This window comes from Triturus cristatus, chromosome 4_2 (assembly GCF_964204655.1).
Source record: "Triturus cristatus chromosome 4_2, aTriCri1.1, whole genome shotgun sequence".
Taxonomy (NCBI): Eukaryota; Metazoa; Chordata; class Amphibia; order Caudata; family Salamandridae; genus Triturus; species Triturus cristatus.
Genome location: NC_140586.1, coordinates 244435193 through 244455153, shown reverse-complemented (window position 1 = coordinate 244455153; position 19961 = coordinate 244435193). Strand labels below are relative to the sequence as shown.

Genomic DNA, 19961 nt, shown 5'->3' with positions numbered 1-19961 from the left:
TGTAAATTGAAACTGAAGAAGTACTTTCAGGTGAATCCACAGACTAATAAAGAATGCAGATAAACACAACAAGTGCGGCTCTCAGAGAGTTATCTATACAAGGCATACATGATACCGTTACATTTATGTTTGTCTCAGATTTAGAGGAAGACCCGGTAGCAGTAGCCAGGGTTCTTGATGAACTGAATGTACAAATGGACTTCAGTATAGACAGTGGACTTAAGATCAAATCATGGTGAACACCTCAGTTGACCAGTGGCAAGAGTATAGATATATTTTACAAACTAGTTTCTGCGAATCTGGACAGATTAAGTAGTAAAATGTAGGCATGTCATGCATGTAAGGATAATCTGAGCACAGGAGAGAGGATAGCCCTCCAAACTATGCATGAAAATGAAAATATGACAATAAAGGAAGCTGTTAAGGGAGGAAATATTGTGGTTATGAACCGTCAGGATTATAAACATGAAATATACTCTCCGTTGAATAATGACGCTTGTTATGAAAAAGTGGTGGGTAATCCCATCTTCAAATTGACTAAAAAAGATTAATGTGGCATTGAAGAAATGGCACGATAATTGTCTACTCAATGAGGATGAATATCTATATTTATGTGTTGATCGCCCCAGGTACCCATGTATTTACAATCTACCAAAGGTGCACAAAGAACAGCCATTTCCACCAGGGAGACCGATCATTTTGGGCAATGGGGGGCCAACAGAATGTTCATCAGAGTTTGTGGATGGGTTTTTCCAGCTCTTTGTTACGAATTTACCCTCACACGTTTGGGATACCAAACATATACTTAGTTTGCTGATCGATATTACATGGGAGCCGGCAATGCTAACGGTAACACTGTATGTTGTGTCCCTATATACAAACATAGAACATAACAAGGGGATGACTACATTACGTCATACTTTGAGTAACAGATCTGAGAGCTTATGGGAACACACTGAGATGTTGTTGACAATGACAGAACTGATTTTGAATAACAATGTGTTCTTGTTCAAAGATGAGTGGTACAGGCAATTGCAGGGGCCTGCGATGGGCTCCAGGTTTGCTCCTTCCTACGCAAATCTCTTTATGGATTGAGTGGAGGAGGAGCGGATTTGGTGCCCACATGGAGTGACCTCGAATTAATACATTTTGTATTGGGAACACTTCATAGATGATTGCTTTATGATTTGGACAGGGAGTGTGAAGCAACTTGATGACATTCGTCAATATATGAATCATAATGATTTGAAAATACGATTCACTCACCAGTACAGTGAAGAGAAAATAGTTTTTCTGAATGTAGATATCTACATCAAGGAAAATAATATATAAAGTAGACTCTATTGAAAGCCAACCTCATGTAATTCTATTTTGCATGCGTCTAGCGCTCACCCCAAGTGCCAAATTAATGCTATCCCGTGTGTAGAGATGATACAGGCAAGACAAAATTGTAGTGATGAACAGCCAGGAATAGGATTGCAAGAATAATCAGGGAGAGTACATTAAGTGGGACAAGACACAATAGGGATAAGACTAAGAAAGTAAGGCTGATTACTGATTTTAGTTGGATTTCATTTCAATTCCGTAAATCCCTTCAGAAACATTGGCATCTCCCACTAGCAGACAGGATGTTGACACACTGTATATACAGTAGACCAAATGTTGCATTTAGAAAGGGCAGAATACTTAAGAGCCTATTGAGCCCAAGTTATCCTACACATGGAATGCAGAGTAGCTGTATGACACAACACACAATAGGATTTTATAAATGTGGTCACTGTGGGGTGTGGAGGTGGGATCTGGACATAACCAAACAAATAGGCAATGGTGAAACAGAGGATTATGAGATAAGATATAATATCAACTGTAATACTAAATTTGCAGTATACATTATTGTTTACAAATGTGGTCATATTTATGTTGGAAGTATGATGAGGAACCTACGGGAGAGGGTTGGAGAGCACATGAAGGCATTGAAAACTAATGACACAAGATATAATGTCACGGAATGTACAGCTCAGATACAACATAAGAGTTTTATGTTTTTTGGAATAGATCATGTGATCTGGGACCCCCAGAGAGGGCATTAGAGAACTAAGTCTCAGAAGTAGAGAAGCAATGTGGATAATGCGATTGAAGGTGGTTGATAAGGGTCTGAACATTGATCATGAGTTGCAGTACTTTTGGGGGGACTGATGTTATTTGAAATATTGAATGAAATATGAATTTGGCATATTTGCTTCTTCATCACAAGGTCAAAACGTTTTTCTGGGTACTGTGGAGCATAAGGTTGCTTTTAACTTTGACAGGTTCCACAACTAGGTCTGAAGAGATTACACTCATGGGTTTCACTAGAGGTTACAAGTATGACACAAGTTAACGGTTTGTGTTGATTACATGCATTATACTGTGATGACTCTGAGCCCACTAGTTTGATGAGTATACAAGTTACCAGGTTAACTCTAGACAGAGTTTGTACAGTTTGGAGAATAGTTAGACAATGTGGATTGCAGAGAGACAGACTAGGGAATCGCTATAGGGTAAAACAACAACAACACCAAATAGTGGAGGGTCCAAGGGACGTATTTTAAAGACCAGCAGAAAGGGTGTCCCCTATTAACATCGTTTTATAACACAAAGCCTCTCTGGGTCTAAACTCACAAAGTGTGTCTAGGGTAGCAAACTAAAAAGGGTTTTGACTATTAATGAAGGAGAAAAATCCCTTTAGGACGATTACCCTCACTCACCAAAAGGTGACATGCTTCATCATTTGGGAATCTCCTCTCAGTGGAAAAACCTAGTTCCACCGAGGGCTACAACCCCCTCACTGTGAGGAAGGAGCTCAGGGATGTTTTAGAGATGAAGCTGCTAATTCCAGGGATCCTAAAGTCCTGTGGCAAGTCAGATAAAATAGCAACCAAACGCAGCTCAAATGATAATAAATGTGATTTAAAACTACCTAGTGAGCAACAAATGGAACTAGCTTTATTGGTTTGCTCCCACTGGCAGAAATAAAAAACAGTGCAACAGCAGTATGGAAATTAAACTGCTGGTTGTAAACAAACGGTCAACATGTTTCAGCCCTTCCGATCAAAAAGTATCTGGGCTTTCGTCAGGACCATAGGCAAATGCAAAGTTGCTGCTGAAGTGAAAAACCATAAAAGTGCAATACACCACAAAATTATTGTGATACTGAACCATCCTCCATTGTATCCATCAGTGATACTGGAAATACCTAAAAAACAAAAATTAGGCATTTTGTAAAGTCAATACCCCATAGTAAGCAGACAAAACACACATAAATAATTTACAAAAAAAGGGCATCATTACTTGTCCCTTGCTTCATCAAAATCAACAGGTGGAAATTAACTCACCCAATCTGTTGGATATTATGAGCCTCACCTCAACCTGGCAACAGCTCAGGGAAAGGGGCCCCGCTCTACAAAAAAGAAGTATATAACTGTGTGTCATGTGACCATTTCAACACACAAATTACTACAAAGCAACATAGGAAAACACTAACTGCTCACAAGCCCGAAATAAAACATAAATGTAAAATAGAAAGAAACAGTTAAAATTGCTACTCTATTCTAGCAATGCGTGTGACTTGTTTCGAAAAAATGCATCATGTATAAGGATACAAATGAAGTAATCATTCCAATCTAATCTTCCCCTTACACTATTACAATAACTTAGCAGGTAACGTTAATAGTCGACCATCAAACATTGGCCCACTGGAGACTAAGTACCAAAAGACACAATGTGGCCGTTATCGAGGAGTATCTATCTTAACAATCATGTGTGTGTGCCGTAAGTAATTCACAGGCTCCGATCAAAATACCGGAGAGGAATGGTCTCAAATGCACCCTCAAAATAGCTGTCTCAGCATGTTTATAAAATCTATCCAGAGCGCTTAAGAAGCTAAGAAAGCACACAGAGACGGGGGTAGCATGTACTCACCTATCCGTCGGTACCCCGTCGCAGACTGAGGCTGTGACCGGAGGCACCGAACGGAAGGCGCCACTGAAATTTAAAACCCTCCGCTCTTTGTCCACAGATACTGTGAAAGACCCATAGTAGACCAAGGCTCGCCTGATCAGTGGGGGGGACGGGATTAGCGCGCCTGCGCAGTCCCCTCACACTGATCAGCGCGATACCTATGCTGACATTACTAATGCTTAAGGTCCATAATGAATATCCCTCAAAGAGAGAACAGGACTTAGGAATTAAGGATCGAAAAATTGATGATTGGAAAATTAAAAATTAAAATTAAAATTAAAAATTAAAACGGGTTATCACTCAGTACAACAGAGATCCAAATACACACAAAAGAGGAAATCTCTCTGTAGTGGAAATGAGGTCCATGCTTATATCGGACAATGTCTGCATCAACAGGTATCCTATCCTACAGCACACATCTCTGTTTGAACAAACCATCGACAATGTTTAATAGAAAAGTCACTTAATCAACTAGGGGACATGTCAGAAATTGATCGATCTGTGACATACAATCAGATCGACATGAATGGAAATGTCACTTGTCCTCAGATTTGTAAAAATCATATTGGTTGGACCCTGAGTAATAGGTAATATTGTATAACCGAGCCACCATGATAGTACTCAGTTTATGACAAATACTTTTAGGCTAATCTAGAGAAGTAATTGTTAAAGGGTCAATGTATGCCTACCTGATACAGGCAAGCATAGCCCTCTATTTGTAGTGGCAAAACTGACTGATAGACCCACATCGATGGACCACTGTTGACCCAAAGGAGAACTTATGTACAAGTTACTGAATTCTTGAAAAACTAATAATCATTTTGAATCTTTACATTGCTCAATTCACAGTGATAACCAGGGAATGTCATCATTCAGTCCTCTGGTGTCTGTATGGAGCTTAAACACCCAACGTTGTTCACGATTAAGTAAATCAGTAATGTGCAATGGAATAAACGGTTGCTCTAAAACCACCCATTTCAAATCAGATTCTCCATGATTTAAATCTATAAAGTGATTGGCCATCTTAGTTGACCTTTTGTTACAGCGTATGGTACTTTTATGCTCAAGAATTCTTGTTTTCACTTTTCGTGTAGTCATACCCACGTAGCGCAAACCACCTGGGCATGTAATCATATATATCAGTTTTAGTGTGTTTAGATAGTTTCCATGGTCGATCAGTACCAATATCTATCTCTGTGGTATGTCTAGTTTGTGCGCACAGCGCGCACGAGCCACAAGGGAAATGTCCCTATACAGGAGGTAATCCCCACAGAGGAGTTTGAAAACCTGTTTTCTTCAACTTTGGTCTTGTATGCACAATCTGGTCCTTAATGTTGGAGCTTCTTTTTTTTTTTTTTTTTTTTTTTTCAAAAACCTTTATTTAGCACTGTGTACAAGACAAATACGGGCCTACAACCATCCGGCCGGCCTCGACACTTCTGAAGCTTGATAGCAAAGTATACGTCCACTCGGTGGCACGGCAGCACATAAAAGCATACGACCTATGTTACAAAAAATCCACATGCACCGAGTGGCAGGAGACAGTAAGGTTAATTTTAAAAAATTTTAAATGTAAGGAGATACAGAGCTAGAACGGATCAGTGTACAGAACAGACGATCATATTATAAATGGGTAACAGCCAACAGGAGAGTCAACTAACAGTGAACACATCTAAAATGGCGGCACGAAACTATAATACCAGGATATAGATACGCAGCGAAGTGTGCCTCCCAGCCGCTACCCTCCTAACACCAGTCCCCCCCACTGACCCTAGAAAAAGACGTAAGAAAAGGACGGAAAAAAAGAAAAAGAAGGCCCATAGAAACAAAAAACGTACCGAAGAAGACCCCCCACCCTACACGCATGCCGAGGCTATGGCCTACCCCCCCCCTAGCTACGTGTCTGTCGCCCCATAGGAACCCGAAATGTAGAATTAAGGAAAGAAGAAAGGAAAAAGGACCATAAAATCACGGTTGAACCCAGGGAGAAAAAGAAGAGTGCACTACCCTACTACTCCCAGGAAAAGGAAAAGCGGGGAGGAGCCCACCCCACTGCCGAACTCCCGGACTCCCGCGCCGCCCATACATCCTGCGCCATGTACAGCACAGTATCAAAAGACCCACGTAAACCCGGTGGTCCCGAATCAATAACACCCAGCACTTCAGCACTTCACAAGTCCTCCCCCCGGCAGAAGAAGGAAACAGGAGGCGAAATCACAGCGACATGTAACAAAAACAGGTCATTAAAAACTACTCATCCAATATTGCAAAACGTGTATAAGTCCAGGTCCCCGTATGCCGATCCAACCAAAGCGACAACAAGCATGCCATCACCCCTGTCCGGACCGGCAGATATGATTCAGGCCCGTCCATTGCTGCGAGTCACCTTCAGCCAGGACAAAGAGACAAGATGGCCGCTCTCGAGGAAAGGGGACAATGAAGACGTATCGTACCGCAGGGTCCCAAACGCAGCAGTAACATGCCACAGAAGCTCCAGCGATAGGTGCATTCAGGGTAACATCTGGCAAGGGAAGTGAAAGGCTAGGTCTCAACAGGTAGTTCGTAGGCAGAGTCACAGCGTTCAAAGTGAAGGGTGTCCCTGCAACTGTATCCGTGTCGATGGGTTGACGCGTTACATTGTAGCCAGGAGGACTCCGCGCCACCGTCCCTCCGCTCTGCAACATTGTTTCACCTCCAGGAGAAAACATGGGCGGCGGGGGATCCTCCAGCCGGGAACGTCCCGTTGCAAACAGTGCCTCATCGATTCTCCGGGTCAGCGCCCGGCAAGTACTCTGCATTGCCACTTTTAACGCCACGAGGGCGGCCAATACATCCCCACAGGTCGGGTCTCTCTGTACCAAGCATCGGTCCGCACTATCCCGCTGCTCCTCCGATGCAGCAATCAGCTCCGGGGCACATGGGCGCGCAGACACTGCGAGTCCAGGGTCAGCCAGCGTCTCAGCAAGAAGAGCAGGCGCCATTGTCATCTCCACTGCGGGCAATTAGTGGCGGGACAAAAGTGACTATGTATACCGGAGATCCGAGGATGTAGACACCGGAAAAGCTTCGTGCTCCACTCGGGAACTGCACAGGGCGAGAGCGCCCCACGGCTACCGTGAGGACCGGCCGTTCGCCGCAGGAAGACACTTCAAAATGGAGTCCGCTCGCTTTTCTTCAGGGTGGCGGAGGAGAGCTAGTATTAGGGGGCTCCAACGTCGTCCACACCACTGCTAGCGCGCGGGGGAGTCCGACCCGGACGTAAGGGTCTGACTTCAGTCGCACGGCCAGCGTTTTCACCCCCGCGATCACCCGCAGTATTCCAGCTCAGCACCCCGTCCACATCCCTCGGCGTCCAGCGGCGGCCATCTACGCAGGGACCAGTGGGAGCGCCGGAGGTCGTAGTAAACACCGAGTCTGCTACCAAACCCGCCGACAAAGGTGTCAGGAGAACGCCAGTCACTTCAGTGCCGGTAATCCGCGGCGGTAGGGCGGCGCAGGTCAGGAGAATTAATCAGGATTAACAAAGGAAGCCAGACGGTCCACGGAGCCGGGAGCTCAGGCGTCCGTCCCGTCGGCCATCTTGGCTCCTCCCCCGGAGCTTCTTTTGAAAGCAAAAAGGGCGATGGTATAGAAGAAGCTCCGAGATTAAGAATATTCCAATGTTTCAGGATACTTTTCTTAATATCATTGGAATATCCGCTAAAGGTATTGACACATGTGAGTCTCTTTTCCTCTTCTTTGGGAGCAGTAAGCTCAATCAATGCCTGCCTGTTGTTATTAGCCGCTCTTTTTTTTTAATTACGAATTACTTTGGTTGGATAATTCCTTTCCTTTAACTGAAGAGCTAGTTGTTTGGAGTGTTCCTCATATTTCGAAAGAGACGTACAATTACGTCGAAGGCGTAAAAATTGCCCAAAAGGCAAGTTTTCGCGAAGAGCTTTAGGATGAAAGCTCTGATATGAGAGTAGAGAATTCCGTGCTTTAGGCTTGCGATAAAGTTTAGTACCCAAGCCATTGCCGTCTCGAAAAATACGCACGTCTAAGAAAGGCAGACTCACCTTAGAAAATTCAAAAGTGAATTTTAAAAACTGATTTCTCGTGTTCAGCCATTGATGGAATGATATGATAGAATCAGGAGGACCCCTCCAGACCACAAAGATGTCATCAATATAACGCTTCCATGCTTGGATGTGTTGTACAAAGGGATTGTTCTCTTGTAATATGTCTGTTTGTTCAAAATTATGAACATAGAGATTGGCCAAGCTGGGAGCGAAAACACTGCCCATGGAAGTACCAGACACTTGGAGAAACATTTCTTCTTCAAATTTGAAGAAATTCTCCTTCATTGCCAGTGTAGCACAGGCCATGATGAAATGTATTGGTGTTATACTATCCAAGGTAGTGTTATTGAGTAGTCTCTCAATCGTGGATAAAATCTCATCTTGTGGTATACATGTGTATAAAGATTCGACATCGAACGAGACCAAATAGTCCTGTTTGATGTCAAAAGGAGTATCTACCAACAGACGTAGAAGGTCCTTTGTATCTTGTACATAAGTGGGCATACTACGCACTAGGGGTCTCAGGAAGAAATCGACAAAAGTCTGTCAAGGCTCTAAAATAGAGCCAATCCCAGAAATAATGGGCCTCCCTGGTGGTGGTAGCTAGGAGTGATAGGGTGGGGGGTAACCAAAAAAGAAAGAAGACTCATGATCAGTAAACCAACCTTTTTCTTTTGCTTCATCTGACATTCTCTTGATAGTCAAAGATAATCGTGCGGTCGGATACATTTTCAATGATCGATAGAATCTAGAATTACCGAGTTGGCGCCTACATTCTGCTCTATAAATCTCGGTGTCTAAAATGACAATTGCTCCACCCTTATCCGCTGGCTTAATGGTGATAGACTCATCCTCAGCTAAACGTTGCAGCGCATGATGTTCTAATTTAGTCAGGTTATGAAATTGTCGCCTGTCAGTCTGACAGAGACTAGAAACATCCTTAAGCACTGCTTTTTCAAAAGTGATGATTTCAACAGGAACCATATGATCCTGAGGATTGAATGTGGAGCGGGGTCTAAGTCCTGTGTTTTGTTAATGACCTCATTAGTGTCACTCAGGGACTTGTTTTGAAAAAAGGAACGGAGACGTATTTTCCGAAAGAAAAAGGCTAACTCCTGTCTGATTTGAAAAGCATCCCCTTTGTAAGTTGGTACATATCCCAAACCCTTCTCTAAAACTACCAACTCTTTGGGTGTCAATTAGCGCTGGCTCAAGTTGACTACTAAGCTGTTTAATAGTGATACATTAGGCCTAGTAGATAGCTCATGTAAAGGTATTGGATCAAAAATGTTAAGAATACCTGTCCTTGTATCCAAAATCTCAGTGTGATCTACACTGTTTGGTGGCTGCTGCCCGGTTGTGGGGGTCTCGTATTGCTGCAAGTTCTGGATGACGGTGGAGGACTCCAATGTACGCTCATTTGTTGACTTCTTCTGTTGCGTCCTCGCGAGCGCCGGGGGCCTTGTCCTAAAAAAGCCTGGTTTAGAAACACATTGTTGTATGGTTGCAGTGGGTACATAGGTGGTTGGAACGAAGGGTGCGTGAAACCAAAAGGACCGGGTTGCCACCACTGTGGAGGAGTTGGACCAAAAAACGCCCCTCTTCTTGGACCTCTATAGCGTCTATTAGGATCTCCCCACCTTTGTCCCTCAGTTCCTGCAGAGTCAGAGTTATTGTGTTATAAATCGCTATAGGGTGCCAGGAAGATTGTCCTGCGACTAACACGATATGAGATAAGATGTACTTTTAAGGTTCAAATAATGAAAAGAGCTGGATTGATAGAGGTGGGTTGAACAGTGTAATAGTTAATTGGGACACGGTACATGTGTACTGCTAAAAAGACTTTCTTAGTTCCTGTAGATGTGCAAAGATGGTGCCTGAGGTAATTCACACGGTGCTGGGTTGCCACTGAGTCAGGCACACTTGATTGAGACAACTTTGAAAGGAACACCAATTCGCTTATGAGCTCGGATTGGATCAGCAGTTAAAGACATTTAACGATTGCCCCTACATTGGACGCCATGAATAAACGCGTACACACAAATAATATCCAATTGGGACACGCTACATGTATGCTAGAACGAGGACCTTTTAAGTTATGGTAGATGTTCAAAGATGGTTCCTGAGATCATTCACACGGCAGTGGGTTGCCATAGAGTCAGGCATACTAGATTGAGACCACTTTGAAAGGCACCTCAGTCTGCCTTTGAGCTCAAATTGGATCAGTATTTAAAGACATTTAAAGATCGCACCTACACAGGATGTAGGGAATAGACGCGTACACGTGACAGAGGATTTTGGTACTGTGGCGGGTGAGTGCTTAAGAATTGGTGATCTCTTCACTTTGCAAATGCCCGCGTTTACTTATTTCTGATACGGGACTCTGTTTTTATGTTTGTCTGTCGATACAGTGAACAGACCTTGCGAGGAGGAAAATACGTGAATGCTTGCCGCAATAGTCTTGCAGGATTACTTGGGTACGTGTATAGGTGCGTGGTTACGGCATTGGGCTCAGAGAGATGGGGGTTATTGAATAGTTGAGCTGAAATGGTATTGTTTGGAATTTGATTGAACTCCCGGAGAGGGATATTGATCCGGATGATCAGAATGAAATTTTACCATTCAAATATATAGATTATGTGTAGTGTATTGGCATAATCACGGAGTTGGTTTATTTTGTTTGTAGAACACGAGGATATCTTGTGAAAATATAACAGGTATCCCGATTGTGCATTGGCATCCATGGTGGTGATTTTGGTATGACATGGGGCACTATACATGGTGACCGTGGGTGTGGTGCTTTAATTTCACCGGAGATCAAATTAACAATTAAATGGGGTGGACTTCGTGATGTTGTGGCAGTATGGCAAACATACATGGGGCATCATGTATTGCGTTGATTGAGAAAGAGAAAAGAGATAATTAAAGATTAAATGACCTCACCTTAGACTTAGGTTGGTGAGAATCGAATCTTGATCACAGAATGTAATATACCATTAGCACGTATGAGATATTGAAATACGATGCTTTTTAGCACATTTCTGCACTTTTCCTTTTTAGAACGAAGCTTGGAATAAGAATTGCGGAATTGGTCTTCCCAAATATGGGTTGTCATATAATACTCACTGCTTTAGAATGCAACATGTTGGACACGTTAAAGTCACACTTTGAAGTCACAGGGTGAATTTTCCCATTTATAGAATGTAGAAGGTATAACAGAGAGGTTATTTTGTTAGTAATTTTAGCCCTGATGAAATTGTGATTACGTCGAAACGTTGTTGGCTAAAAACAGCTAAACTGAAAATATTCAAGATAATAAAGCATTTATATTCATCAAGAGCAGCAACAACGACTGAAGACTGATTACGCTATTTATATTTACAATTTGGCGTGTGCTCAAGTCTGTGTAATGTTAAACGAAAAAAATTGCGCGCTGGAAATAAATTAAATGCCCAGGAGAGTAACACAACATGTAATAGGGCCAGTCTCCAATGAGAGGGAACCAAAGACCAGCAGGAGGGACAAATAAAATCAAACCACCACTAACAAGCAAGGAGTTCAGGCTGGCTGAAAATAGAATAAATAAAAAATGATGGGTGTGTTTAAAGCTCACAGAGTAGATACAGCATGGTTCGAAGAGATAGCACATGTGCTGCTTAGGCGAGACCTAAAAAACTAAAGACAATAGGTGATAATATATATCCAGCGATGGTGACTTAGGGGCTATAGGAATCTTGTGCCAGTTTTATGCCCATGGTCCGTGTCCTAGGGTGAGATGCTCACATGCTTTTTGTGTGGGGGTGATATACTCATAGTCTTTTTCAGTAGGTTGAGATGCTCACACTCCCCACTTGTAAGGATGATATGGTCTTGGTATCTGTTCTAGGCTGAGACCGCCTAGCACCCCATGTGCAAAGGTGTTTGTATTTATTTGAAAATAAAGGCTTTCAAACAGACGTGTCAAGCTTAAAAATCAAGGCCCTTCAACAGATCACCATCATAGGAGTTCAGAGGTGGTGATGCACAAAGGCAAAGAGGTAACGGCTCACAGTGAACAGTGGAAAGCAAACAGACAGTACGGTATATTATATGTTTTAAAATGTATGTATCATTGTATTTACATTAAGCTGCTGAAACTGGGCATGGCATAGGTATGTATTGAAATGACCATCTTTGCGTGGTGTTCCCCCAGTTTTTTGTCTTGACTGTTTTTGTTAGCCATAGAACTCTGTACACTTTACCCCTGCAAGCCAGCGGTAAAGTGTTTGTGCTCCTACTGTAAATATGATGACATTGATGTAGATCTGATTGGCACATTTAACTTACCTATGAGTTCCTCCTATATGGTACCAAGTGTACCCGGTGACTGAAAATTAACTACAATTGGGCTGCAGCACTCACTGCGCTACCCACTGCAAGAGCAGTGAAAACGTCTCTTGACCTACCATTGTAGCCTGGCAGAGTAGGTTTTAAACTGCCAATTTGACATGTCAAAACAAACCCTGTTGACAGGCCTAAAAACGTCATTTTAAATTATAAATCGCCCCTAATGTAGATCTGAGAGCCCATAAAGGCAGGGTGTATCGTATTTAAAATTATGGCAAGTAAGCGTTTAATGTTCCACAAATCCTTACAGTGTCTTGACAATATTTTCACGGTAGCAGGGTTGGTTGTTCCACAGGAAAGCACTGAGATGCAATATTAAATACTAATAGTGTATCTTGGGAATGGAACGAGCTAGAAAAATAATTAACTATCTTATATAATTATTAATAATCAACCTGCTCTCTGAGTTCAGAAGAGCCCTAAAGGACTTAACCTTCTCTCCCTCTTGTATGTTGGACAAAGAAGTCGACTCCAAGTGTGGTACTTTAGAATTTGGGACCGCGTGGGAGACAGGGCCCTACCCCTGTCTATTCAGGTATTAGCGAACCGCGAATGGTCAATGCGGTATGTACAAGTGCTTTGTATAACGTTTTAGCGATAAATGCACTATGTATACGTTATTATACATTGACTTCGTGGGTTTCATCTTAGAGCGGTGGCCATCTTATGGTTGCCCTCACATAGGCTACCTATTACGAGCAAATACGGGCCTTTAGAACACATGTGCCTTCCTTTGACTTCTCTGTGACCTGGGCAGCTTGGCTCCGCTGCCCCAGGTCAGTCCGGTCTCACGAGCTCCCCGTCCTACGGCCACCTGTGATTAGCATCAGGGTTTGACACACCATAAAGTCTTTTCATCCCACACAAGCCTCCGGCTAATCTCTTTCACACCTGACTCTTCCTGTTTTATGGCTTGTTTTCCAAACAGGAGATGCCCGTGTTTATTGGGGCCTGTTGATATCTGATGTGGGATCTGAGCCTCGCTGGGTAAATAATTGTGGGCTGGCCTAACTGGAATGTGGGATGGTCATCATGACTCTGCCTTTTCGTTTGTAATAGATACATGTAGATGACCGTATCGTAAAACAAGGAATGTGTGCCTGAAGCATGATATTTTGTATTTAAGGAGAAGCCCGTTTCTGTAACTTTAAGCAGTCTCCTGAGAACATACATGCTGTTGTACTTCTCGGATACCTGTAATTGGTCTGCAGCCAATAAACTGATCTTTGACTTCACCCAGAAGACTCTGTGTTTCTGTAGGTCTGGAACAGGAAGAACCCGAAGTCTTAGGGTGTGTTCCCCTGCACCGCTGGGCTTAAAATTCCCAGTACTTCAGTTGGCGCCCAACTCGGGACGATTTCAGCGGTACCAGTCCAAGCCAGAGGTTCGTGAGGAGCTTCGTGTGGAAATTCCGGAGGAAGGCCGCCACTTCATCGACCCCTGCATGTCGACGTGGTCCAAAAGTCTTTTCTGCGATGTTCTCCGCGTCTCGACGGCTACGAAGGACTGCTGCCCTGATTAATCGCCCTGTTTTGGACCCTTGACGATTTTGGTAGAGCGAAACAATCGAGAGAGTCTTCTGGTGACGCCATCGATCATCGATATTCAGTTAAGTATAAGTGGAGCGTCTCCCAGTTTGTTTGGTATCCTTCGGGATTTTTGGTATCCTTCGGGATCATTTCGATTTGGAGCTTGCAAGCGCCAAAGCCAGAGGACTCGTGTATTCACGAGACTATCGTAATCGATAATCCTTTGAAGTTTGAAACTAGACTAGTGAGCGAAGATGCCTGGTTCTAGTGTATTTGGAAGATTGTTTTGTTTGGGTTGTGGAAGGGATTTCCAGTTAGAGGATTCATGTCCGGTTCCTCCAATTGGAACTCCAACTTATGAGCTTTATGTAAAACACGGCGTGGGCCCCATTGCATATAATGAAGTATGGATCCGGTACACCAGAAAGGACGGTGTTTTAAAATGGCCCCAAAATGGTAGTTTCGATACAGATATCTTAGATAATTTGGAAGTTAAATTGTTTAAAAAGAAAGCCCAGCCGGCGATGTTTGATTCTTTCCGCCTATGGCGAAAGGAAGCCAAACAGAAGGAAATTAAGCTAGCGAAAAGGAATAAGAGAGAAAGAGGTATGTCAGTGATGCAAGCAGCTGTGCAATTTAAAGATAATGAGGAGGAACAAATGAATGAACAGTTGCATAGACAGCGCAAACTAGGGATCGATAAATGTTACCCTGTTTTGTCACTCCTTGTGCAAGATGAGACAAAAGAGAAAGAGAAAGATTCCCTAATGTCCCATTTGCTAAGTTCGCCACCCCCGTATGCGCAAAATGCCACAGCACCTCCACAGCTTGTAAATGTGCAGCCTCCAGTAAATGTGCCGCAAGCCTTCCCACAACCGCCAGCTCCTCCTCAGCTGGCTCCTATCCCTGCAGTGCAGCCCTCTCAAGGGCCGCCAGTTTTGCTACCTGTTGCCCCTGCGCTTCCTGCGACTTTGCCTAGCACATCAGCTGCCTCCCCTGGCGCTCCTTCTTGCACTACCCCGGTACCTGTATCTGACTCCGTTTTTCTTCCCTCTGTCTATCCCCCCGTTTTCGCCTCAACTTCTCCTTCAGCACGACAACGACTAGCTAATGTAGTTACTAGTTTAATGTCGCCTCTCTTTGGGTCATCTAGTGTGACCCCTGGTTTACAACGTAAGCAATTGCGTAGTCAGCTGCCTGGTCCTGACGAGAAAGAGGTGTTAGATCATCTGGCGCGTAGGTGGATTGGTTTCCCTTCACTCTATAATGTGGAATCAGTTGTTAACGTTTTTCACCAATGGGATGCCCCAACACAGAGGTATGTTTTTGACAAAATGTGTGAATTCCTCTGTGAGGAATTGGAGGATAATGGTTCAAACCCAAACCCACAGGAATTGTGTCGAGTGCGATTTGATTTTGGAACAGGTACAATTGTGGGTCCCAATGTAGATAAAGCAGTTGCGACTTTACTGTCCTTCAGAAATGGCGATTGTCAGCAATCATTGTTCGAACAGGAACTCCCTGTGGGGAAAAAGGTAAAAGCGCGCCAATATCCGATGCGTTAGGTTCCCCCAGTTTGGAGACCTGCTGATCAAAATGCTTACCCACCTGTCTTAGCACATTTTCAGTTTGTTTGGGTGCATGTCCCTTGGAAACGATCTGAAGTGTTAGCGCTTAAGCAGACATTGCCTGACCCCCGTAAAAACCCTACAGGATATTATAAGGAGTTATCACAAACTGCAGAATCGTGTGTCATGAATCTAGCTGACATAGATATGTTGTTTGGGAATGTGGTTCCACAGCCTTTATGGGGATCCATTCGTAATGTAGATCATGCTGCAGAATTGGGTAACACATGGGCTAATATCATTGCTGCAGATGCTGGCCAAGTTGGTGGCGCGAAGCCTGACCCTTTGGTAGCAGAACTCCCTGGTAGAATTATTACATACATGAAAACTATAATGCCCGCGATGCGAGTAAATTGGGATAAACTGTCCGCATGTAAGCAGAAGAAAGATGAGACAGTGTCCAATTTCTTTACAAGGTTTGAAGAAACGTTTATCGACCACAGTGGTCAAGACATGAGTACTGAAGGTGGCCAACGGTTATTTGTGGATAAATTTGTGCAGAATCTACTTCCCGAGTTGTGTAAGAAATTAAAAGATTCAGAAAGTTCTTGGGCTGTTTCCTCTTCAGCGCAAATACTGGCTTCTGCACAGTATTATGAAAATAGAGATAAAGACGAGAAAGATAGAACAGATAAGAAAACGAAAGAACTGAAAACAAAGGTCCTCTTACAGCAGGCTTATCCGCCACGTGGAGGACAGAATAATTATAGGCAAACCCAAGGTATCTATCAGCAACCCCAACAGTTTCAGAATAACCAGCAAATGAATGGGTATTATCAACCACGTATCCCTGTAGGTCCCAATCAATGTTCATATTGCAGAGAGGAAGGTCATTTCAAGTATAGTTGTCCTAAATTAATGCAGCGTACAAGTAATGCGTATGGCGCAAGAGGTAGAGGTGGTCAGCAAGCTCCTAGAGGTAGGGGGCGTGGAAATGTTCCCCAGAACGCGCGTCCTCTTCCGCCTCAAAATACCATAAATAGCTTTGATCAGCAAGCCAATGCGACTGGTAATACAGCTCAGTACTATAACAATGATTATTATGCAGAAGACGACAATGTGGAAGGTAATGATTACTAGGACAGCCGTAGACAGAGAGAGGGAGTTGTTTCAGTACCAGTGCATCAGAGCGGACCATATGTTAAAGTGACTACAGCGGGTGTAACAGAGCCTTTTCTGCTGGACACTGGTGCTGCAAAGAGTTCAATCATGCATTCAAAACTCCCTGGCGCGCCTTTGTCTGGCGAAATGAATGTTTCAGTAGGTTTTTCTGGCGCCCCAGTTAGGAACCCGATTTCTAGTCCTATGTCACTTTCGGTTGGACCTTGCGAGTTAAAAGCACCCCTCATCCTAACGACAGGTTGTGGTGAAAATTTGCTAGGATTAGATTTGCTAAAAAGATTGCATGCAACGCTATATTGTTCTCCCTCAGGAGTACAACTTACATTAGGTAAGGAAGTGATTTCCCCGATGTATTTGTCTAAGAATGCAATGCCGCCTGAATTGTCATCCCTTCCGGATGTCCTTTGGGCTACTGGTCCCAATGATGTGGGTCTCTTGGAAATACCGCCATACGTGGTCACTTTAAAAGCCAATGTCAGATTGCCACACATTCCCCAGTATAAGATCTCCAATGAAGGTCAGAAAGCATTGTTAGCAATTGTCAGTGATTTGATTAAAAAGTGTGTAATTGAAGAGACAAGAGGCAACATTTGCAATAGTCCAGTTTTACCTGTCTTAAAACGAACGAACCCTTCACAGCAACCTGTTTACAGATTTGTGATTGATCTTAGAGAGGTTAATAAGATTGTTGTGCCACAGTTTCCAGTTGTCCCTGATATAACTGCCTTGTTAACCATGATTCCAGCCTCCGCTGCATGGTTCTCAGTGATCGATCTAAAGAATGCTTTCTTTAGCATACCAATTGCAGAGGAGAGCAGGGACATTTTTGGCTTCAGTTTAGGAGGTCGAAGCTTCCGCTTTAAACGCGCTCCCCAGGGCTACTGTGAGAGTCCATCAATATACAGTCAGGCTTTGAAAGCGCAGCTTGATGCACTTGTTTTACCTAGTGGCGCTATCCTCATTCAGTACGTTGACGATTTGCTAATCGCTGCGGATACTGAAAAGATTTGTAAAGACGCTACATTGTCATTGTTGCGTCATTTGTCTGCCTTCCATCACAAAGTGTCTCTCTCAAAATTGCAATATTGTCGACAAGAAGTGACCTACTTAGGTCATCTCTTATCGAAGGAGGGAAGGAAACTGACCCCAGAAAGAATTCAAGCCATTACACAATTGAGTGTGCCTAGAACACAGAGAGAAGTGCGTGCTTTATTGGGCATTACTTCATACTGTAGGCACTGGATACCAAACTTTTCTTTGCTGGCAAAACCTTTGTTAGCATTAACATGTAAAGACACACCGAATCCTATTCCATGGTCTGAAGAGTGTCAGAAAAGTTTTTGGGAATTACGTGATGCATTATGTTCAGCTCCTGTGTTGGGTACCCCTGACTACAGCAAGCCTTTTACACTGTATGTTCACGAAAAGAACGGTTGCGCATTATCAGTGTTAACACAGCCTCTTGGCGACAGACCACGTCCATGCGCATATTTTTCATCAACCTTGGACCCGGTAGCTAGGGCATTGCCAAGTTGTCTGAGAGCTACAGCCGCCGCAGCTATGTCTATTCGACAGTCTGCTGGACTAGTGATGGATAATACACTGATTGTTATGGTCCCACATGCTGTGGACACATTGTTAAACAGGACCAAGACACAGCACTTAACTAGTGCGCGGTTGTCAGGATATGAATTAACACTGTTACCAAATCACATACACATAAAGAGATGCAATACGTTGAATCCAGCTACATTATTGCCGATCCCAGCAGACCTAGATGACATTGAGCAACACGATTGTCTGTTCAGAACAGAAGAAGAGACAAAAGGGAGAATAGATCTTAAAGATACTCCCCTGACCGAGTGTGATGGTACCTTATGGGTGGATGGTTCGTGTTTCAAGCTTCCAAATGGTGATACGACTGCTGCATATGCTATCACGACTTTGCACACGATTGTGGAAACTGCACGTGTGCCACATAATTCGGCCCAAGCAGCAGAATTAATTGCCCTTACAAGAGCATGCGTGTTGTCTGAAGGAATGAAAGTGAACATATATACGGATAGCCAGTACGCCTTTGGCGTGGCTCATAGTTTTGGGCGATTGTGGAAAGAACGTAGGTTCCTGACTACGCATGGAGCTAAGATTCAGAATGGCAAGTTGGTGAATGATCTCCTTGAGTCGCTGACCCTACCGTTACAAGTTGCGATCATGAAATGCAGTGCGCACAAGAAAGTCACTGATGATGTTGGTCGTGGTAATGCGTTTGCTGACGAAGTCGCGAAAGAAACAGCAAAAGATGTGAAGACTCGAATGTATGTTGCAGGCCCTGCATGATGGGTTGGTGATGTTGAAATGTGTGAAAACACAATAGAGAGTGTGAAGTCCCTTCAAGCTGAAGCCACAGAGAAAGAGTTGAGCAAGTGGAGAGAAAGTACGGGTAAATTGGATGAGAATGGTTGTTGGGTTGATTTGTCAGAACATCGGCGATGGTTGTTACCTGATGCATATGTGCTTCCAGTGGTTACTATGGCACATGGAATGGCACATATCAGTATGAAAGGAATCTGTAAGTTGTTGGCTCCAGTATGGCAGAATGCTGGAATTCCCAAGTGTGCAGAGAATGTGGTCAAGAATTGTATGGTATGTTTGAAGTACAACCCTGGTAGGGGAACCCCAACTCCAGCTGGTCATTTTGCGCCTCCATCATATCCATTTGAAGTTTTGCAGCTAGATTTTATCCACATGGAGAGGTGCAACAACTTGAAATATGTATTGGTTGTTGTTTGCGCTTTTTCGAAATGGATAGAAGCATATCCCCTAAAAGACAACACTGCTTTATCCACAGCCAAAGCCCTTGTGAAGGAATTTCTTCCTAGGTTTGGAATGCCAAGAATGGTGTGGAGTGATAATGGGAGTGAATTTGTGGGTCGAGTGATGAAGAATGTGTGTGAGGGATTAGGGATTAAGCAGAAGTTCCACGCTGCAAATCACCTCCAATCAGCTGGATTAGTAGAGTGCTACAATGGCACTCTGAAGCTAAAACTAGCCAAAATCCAGGCGAGCTCCGGTCTAAAATGGCCTGACGCTCTGCCTTTAGCACTCCTATCCACAAGAATGACTGTGCATTCACGAGTGGGACTTAGCCCGTATGAAATAATTTTTGGCCGCCCGGCCAATGTATGGGGTGTGCCAAGACCGACGAAATTCAGCGAAATCAAACATCCAGTACTGCT

The 19961-nt window shown here is 43.6% G+C and overlaps 1 protein-coding gene across 1 annotated transcript in view; it reads right to left on the bottom strand.

Annotated features, from left to right (window-relative positions):
• Nucleotides 1-2963: 2963 nt before the first annotated feature.
• The window catches only part of LOC146833555 (uncharacterized), a 453674-nt gene continuing 436676 nt past the window's right edge, over nt 2964-19961 (bottom strand). The window contains exons 9-10 of the mRNA XM_085600079.1: nt 3375-3439; nt 2964-3235 (exon numbers count right to left, since the gene is read on the bottom strand). Of these exons, the coding sequence (XP_085456205.1) occupies nt 3404-3439 (36 nt within the window). The 3' untranslated portion in view covers nt 2964-3235; nt 3375-3403. The remainder of the gene's footprint in view (nt 3236-3374; nt 3440-19961) is intronic.